A 6,498-nucleotide genomic window follows, 5' to 3' on the forward strand; every position below is an offset into this window, starting at 1 on the left:
CCTGCCCAGGGCAGGGGTGGCACTGGATGAGTTTTAAAGTCCCTTCCAAACCAAATCACACTGTCACTCTGTGATACTACACAAAATGTAGGACCTGGAATTTAAATGATCACTTGAATGCTTTACTGAGTGCACTGTCAAACTGTATTGAAGACATCATCTTTTTAAAACCGATGAGCTTTCGAAGAGCACATCCTAGACGAACTTCTGAACAGCCTGGATGAAGAAATCTCCACCATGCCAGGTTAATTCCTTCACTGGGGAACACAGGGATAGCCTGAGTACAAAGGTGTCACCAAACAAGGTCTCCCTGACCACAGGGCCCATTTAGGACCTGCAAAACCACTTACCAGGGCCCTACTTTGGTCTGCACTCCACAGCTTGTGAGTCACCCCATCCAAAGCTCCAGAAGCTTTCCAATTCCATCCCTGACCATATATTAGAAAAGAAAAACCAAACCCAAGCTGTGATTCTGGTAAGAACACGTGGAAGGAGCAGTGTACCCCTGCTCCCCGGCACAAGTTCTGTCCAGGCAGAGCCCCGGGGCACAGCTGACAAACAGCAGGCAAGGATTAATCTCAGTGCTCAGGAAAGCAGGTGCAGTGCACACAGCGTTCCCACCTGGGCAGGTAACACTGCAACAACACTGAATCTGAATTTAACTGGACACATTTTACCCCAGTGCTATAGAACCGAGCAGCTGCCCACCCCCTTCCCGGCTCGCCTCCGCTGTGTCACCCCCGAGAGCCAAAACAAACCAGACAGAAGAAGAGAATGACAGAATATTTGAGGTTGGAAAGGGCCTTTAAAGGTCATTAATTCAACCCCCCTGCCATGAACAGGGGCGTCTTAGACTCGAGCAGGATGCTCAGAGCCTGGCCCGGCCTGACACTGAACGTTTCCACCACCACCACCCCCCTGAGCAACTTGTTCCAGTGTTCTAACACCCTCACGGTAAACATTTCTTTCTCACGCTTTATCTACACCCATCCTGCTCCAGTTGAAAACCATTATCCCCAATCCTACCGCAACAGGTGCTGCTAAAAAGTCCGATCCCCTTTTTCTTACAGACTCCCTTCGGGCACGGGAAGGGGCTTTAGGGTCTCTCTGGAGCTCCTCTCCTCCAGGCTGAACAATCGCAATCCCCTGAGCCTTCCCCCCCGGATAAGCCGCTCCATCCCTCTGACCCACAGCTCGGTGTCCCTCGTTCCTGCGACGGGACCCACGGGACGCGATCCGCACTCCCAATGCCCACAGCTCCGCCGGCCCCGGCCGGCCCTGCGCTCCCGCGGCCCCGCCGATCGGAGCCCAGAGCCCCGCGCTCCGGGACGGGCCCGGGCGAGGCGGGGAGAGCCCCGCGGGACGTCCCGGTGCCGCCGGGATGTCCCGGACGAGTCCCGCGCTCACCTTGCTGCACGTCGCCGTTGGCGCCGCCGGGCACGGGCACGGTGAGCTGGCGCTCGGGCTCGGGCAGGCAGCGGCGGCAGAAGGAGTGCAGGCAGGGCAGCAGCTTGGGCTCGGCCTCCCGCCGGCTCTGCAGGCTCTGCGCGCACACCGCGCACGTGTCCAGCAGCGAGAACGGCGCCGGCGCCGCGGGCGTCAGCGGCGGCACCGGGCTGGGGCCGGGCCCCGCCGCCGCACCGGGCCCCGCCGCCGCCTCGGCCTCGGCCTCGGCCTCGCCTCCGCCGCGCTCCGCCGCCGCCGCCCCGGGGCTCTCGCGCTCCTCGGGCGGCGCGGCGGCGGACGGCGAGCCGGCGGGAGGCTCCAGGCCGCCGCCGCCGCCCGGCGCGGCCTCGGCGGCCGCGTCCCCACCGCCGCCGCCTCCTTTGTTTTCCGCCATGTTTCCTCCTTTGAACCCGACCCCGCTCCGCGCACGCTCCGCGTCACCGCGTCACCGGGCGGGACCGGCGCCGCGCACGCGCGCGCGCTCCCGCGGCGACGGCGCGGCCGGGAGTGCGGGTCGTGACGTCACGGGGAGGCGGGGCTCTGGACGATCACCGGGCGCAGGGGTGAGAGTCTATTGGGTGACGGTGGCGGCCGTCCAGCCAATGGGCGGTAGCGGTGGGGGCATGGCCACGCCCCCTGAGAACGCCCCCGGGAACGGGAATGGGGAACGGAGTACCGGGAATGGGGAATGACGCACCGAGAATAGCGCACGGGGCTGGGGAATACCCCGTCGGGCGGGGGAATAACGCATCGGGAATAACGCACCGGGCTGGGGAATAACGCACCGGGCTGGGGAATACCCCATCGGGCGGGGGAATAACGCACCGGGAATAACGCACCGGGCTGGGGAATAACGCACAGGGCGGGGGAATAACGCACTGGGCGGGGGAATACCCCATCGGGCGGGGGAATACCGTACCGGGCTGGGGAATAACGCACCGGGCTGGGGAATAGCGCACTGGGCTGGGGAATACCCCATCGGGCGGGGAAATAACGTGGGGAATAACCCTTCCGGACGGGAAATGACCCATGGGAGAGGGGGAATAACGCACCAGCAAGGGGAAAACCCCACCGGGACGGGGAATAACGCGTGAAGAGGGGGAATAGCCATCGGGATAGGGAATACCCATTGGCAAGGGGAATAATGCACGGGGGTGGGGGAACGGGGCACTGGGATAAGGAATAACCCACTGGAATAGGGAACAAAGCACTGGGCTGGGGAATACCCATGCGGGAGGGGAATAGGGCACCAGGATGGGCAATAATGCACAGGGATGGGGATAAGGCACTGGATGGAGAAAGGGCACCAGGACAGGAAATAGCAGTGCTGGATTGGGAATAACACACTGGGATGGTGAACAGAGCAGTGGGATGGGGAATGGCACACAGTCATGGGGAAAAGGGCACCAGGATACACAGCAGTGCATTGGGATGGAGTCAGTGCATGGGGGCACAGAACAGGACAGAGGGAAGAGGAAGATCAGGGATAATGCCCTGGGATGAGGAACAGTGCAGGAGGTGGCACCAGAGCCCCCTCGGTGGGCACTGCACGGCCCCAGTGCTACAGAGAGATTTCCCCACCCCAAATTCCTGTTCCCCCACTGCCCCTGCAGGGGATTCTGGGGGTCCCCCTGGCCCAGCCCCCTCCTCCACAGCTCCCAGACCTTGGACATGAAGCAGAATCCAGATAAATAGCAAAACAGGATTTATTAAAGACATAGGGGAAAACACAACACAAGCTCCTGCTTTCAGTGTAAGAGCTCCTGCTTTAAGTATATAAAAAGTGAAACAATTCACAGTACATTTAATGGTGTCTGTAATACATTTAAACAGGATGTTTTGAGTCCACCCTACCTCCTCCTAGAATTTAAAACAAGGAGAAGAAACGATGGGAATACCCTTTTACCACCTCACACAGCAGCAGCTAGAGGTGTCTACAGACACAGCATCTCCAAAGTGTCTGGCTTGTAGTTTTTAACACACGCTGCACTAAGACAAGTCAGGATTAAGTCACTGGAAGTCTTGCTGGATGTTCTCCTTGTTTGCTTCCCCGTGCTGCTGCTTGATTTGTGAAATTTCATTTTCCAGCTGCACAATAGTTCGTTCAATCTCGTAGTTTTTACTGACAAGAGAGACCCACCTGGAAGGGAAAAGAAATAAAAAGAGCCTTTAAGTGTTATGTAACAGTCCTCTGGTTTAAAATCAAAGACAACCGTTGCTCCAAGGCAAGCAGAAACACCAAATAAAGCAGTATTTCTTAAAAAACATGATAATCCTCAGTTGACATCAATAGTGATTTGAACAACCAAAGTGACAATGAGTAACCTTCAACCCTGTTAAACCTGAAAACACAAAATTATAATGACTAGACTCATCCACTAACTGCCAATACTGAGATAAAGAAGATTTTAAAACAATATAGGAAATTTGAAGCAGCTAATAAATGCACCCTGTTCCCATCTGTTGATTCACTCAACCTCAGCAAATATAATGTAAATAAACATAAAAATATGGAACCAAACTACAAATACTTCAAAACACTTCCTGCAAAGCAACGGTATCCTACAGCAGCACCAAAGGATCACTGAATTTCAAGTGGAAGAAGAATTTCAAGTAAATTTCAAGCAATGGAGAAACCTGTGGAAGGGTTAACAGAGAAATGTCAACACTCACGTGGATTCCATCTCTCGAAGCTTAGCCCCAGCCGTGAGCTGCATGTTCTTCCTCTGCCAGTTCAGGTCTTGAATGTTTTTCCTGGGGAGAAAAAGATGTAGTTTTATTTCCTCATTTCTTTAGCATCTGCAGTAGCTGTTGCTAATTTCCAAGTACACTCAATCCCTAGAAGTACTGCTAGAAAATATCTGTGTAGCCAGGACTGTAATGAAAACATCCTGATGGACAAATCCCTGTACAGGGCTCACAGAGAACCCTCAGTTAAATAAAAGGCCAAACCAAACATCAGGGACGATGCCCTTACAGGACAACTGCACATTAAATTATCAGTAGTGAAAATAAAGCATCACTGCGTTTCAGGGAGGATTCCATAAATCCAGAGCAGAGGTTCATGCAAACCAAACACAGAATTTTGAGTAAAACAGACATGATGAATGTACTGCTTGGGGAAGGCAGGGTCACATTTCTTAATTATTGTTTTTACTGAGTCTTTTTCCCTGTGACCATGGGAGAAGCCAGCATATACATCTTTGCATAGCTTGGGGGGAGAGAGAAAGGTTCACTTCCAATCTCAGTACAAAAATATGAGTAAGAATGACCCACCTCAATTTCTGAAGCTCTTTCTGGGCTTGTTCTATCATATGAACCAGGTGCCTGATGATGGAATGCAAGCAAAGCATTAAAAACACACAAGTGCTATATTAGCCCCATTTCACCTGACATTTAACTTCTCAGAGTTAAGGATTCAACAAGCCCCTGCAACCCAAACACCTTGTCCCAGCCAGCAGATCCTTTACCTGCTTCCCTTCTCCTGAGCTCAGGAACCCTCTGCCTTCTCTCTGAGCTAAGTCTGGCATTCCTTTGGCCCACTCTTTTATCTAAGGCTCAGCCAACCCTTCTCAAAAGCGAACATTAACATTCTCTGTCTGAATTAGCCTCGGTGCTTCCTGCAGCCACACTCTACAACCTTTTCTTGGCTTTTGCAGCAACTTCATTAAGCTTTAGTACAGCTCCAGCTAAGCCCAGGATCTGCAGTAACTCATCTTCATTTCCACTACTGAGTTATTCTTCCACAGGCTATCACTAGCCTTAAGTAACACCCACTATCATCAACAACAACCCACAACACTCAAGACTGGGATGTATTAAAACACTCACAGCTCCTTCACAGGGGTTCATCTCTTCCAAGCTACGTTCTAGAGACCCCCAGTGGATTTACACACAATAAATATAAAGAAATTCAACACAGAAGCCGGTGTTGAGCAGAGCAGCTGAGGCCTTACTCGTTGTACACCTTCCAGGCATTGCAGCCGTGCTGGGACATGAGCTCCAGGTTCTCGATGCGCACGGCCTGGTGCTCCAGCTGTGCCATGGAGTTGTTCACGCACTCCTGCCACGCCGTGATGTCGTTCTTCTGTCCAGAGGACGGGGCTGGCAGCTCGTACCTGCAAAGGGCACAGATCACCTGGGGCACCGGGCACGGCTCGCCCGGGGCACCGGGCACGGCTCGCCCGGGGCCGGCCCCACTCACCTCTTCATGCTGAGCAGCTCCAGGGGCTGCCGGGCCGCCAGGCGCTCGAACTCGTTCCGCATGATCTCGGTCTGCGGGGAAGGCAGCGGTGAGGGCGGGCAGGCCCGGGACACAAGCGGGCTCTGGTGGGGAGGATGGGGACAGGACACAAACGGGTAACGGGGGAGAGACAGCCGGGGCAGGGGCGGAGAGACACAGGAGGGGTACGGGATGGGGAGGGCTGGGCACACCAGGGCGGTATGCGGGGAACGACGGGGACAGGCAGGGTCTGTCACAGCCGGGTTATCGAGCGGGGACAGGTGCGGTATGGGGGTGTGAGAGCCCGGTCGGGGAACGGCGAGGCGCTGGGCTGGGCTCTGGGAGCTGCCAGGCCGCCCCAGCTCACCTCGAAGGCGCTATAGTCGTGCGCGGGCAGGTAGCTGAGGTAGTTCTTGGTCGGCCGATACCGCCGCGTCTCCTCCTCCACCAGCGCCGCGGCCTAACGCACACGGGGCGTCAGGCAGGCAGCCTGCCCGCCGCCCCGCCCCTCCCCGCCACCGCCCCGGCCCCGCACGCACCGCCTCCCGTACGCCCGGCGCCTCATAGCCCTGGTCGAAGTAGGGCAGCGCATCCACCACCACGTCCCCGGCCACCAGCCCCGGGCCCGACATCTTGGCCGCGGCCGCGCGCACTGCGCGTGCGCAATAACGTCACTCCCGGTCGGACCTCACACGGCTCCGGGACAAACCCCGCCCCCTCCCGACACAAACCCCGCCCCTCCTCTCATCGACTCCGCCCCGCCCCTCACGGACACCGCCGAGGCCCCGCCCCTCCCGGTTTGACTTCAGCCCCGGTCCCGCCCCTCCCGG

General features: G+C 56.4%; 2 protein-coding genes across 2 annotated transcripts in view; both read right to left on the minus strand.

Annotated features, from left to right (window-relative positions):
- The window catches only part of TRIM33 (tripartite motif containing 33), a 40,359-nt gene extending 38,509 nt beyond the window's left edge, over positions 1-1,850 (minus strand). The window contains exon 1 of the mRNA XM_066204115.1: positions 1,408-1,850. Coding sequence (XP_066060212.1) covers positions 1,408-1,840 — 433 coding nt within the window. The 5' untranslated portion in view covers positions 1,841-1,850. The remainder of the gene's footprint in view (positions 1-1,407) is intronic.
- Positions 1,851-3,128: 1,278 nt separating this feature from the next.
- On the minus strand, positions 3,129-6,351 carry BCAS2 (BCAS2 pre-mRNA processing factor). Its single transcript, XM_066204045.1, has 7 exons — positions 6,208-6,351; positions 6,036-6,128; positions 5,651-5,721; positions 5,403-5,564; positions 4,723-4,773; positions 4,120-4,200; positions 3,129-3,586 (listed from the first exon to the last, which is right to left on the minus strand). Exons 1-7 carry the CDS (start codon positions 6,298-6,300, stop codon positions 3,457-3,459), a joined length of 681 nt encoding a protein of 226 aa, XP_066060142.1. The 5' UTR covers positions 6,301-6,351; the 3' UTR covers positions 3,129-3,456.
- Positions 6,352-6,498: the final 147 nt, after the last annotated feature.

This window comes from Chamaea fasciata, unplaced genomic scaffold (genome assembly GCF_029207755.1).
Source record: "Chamaea fasciata isolate MVZ Bird 193981 ecotype frontalis unplaced genomic scaffold, bChaFas1.0.hap1 SCAF_25, whole genome shotgun sequence".
NCBI lineage: Eukaryota > Metazoa > Chordata > Aves > Passeriformes > Sylviidae > Chamaea > Chamaea fasciata.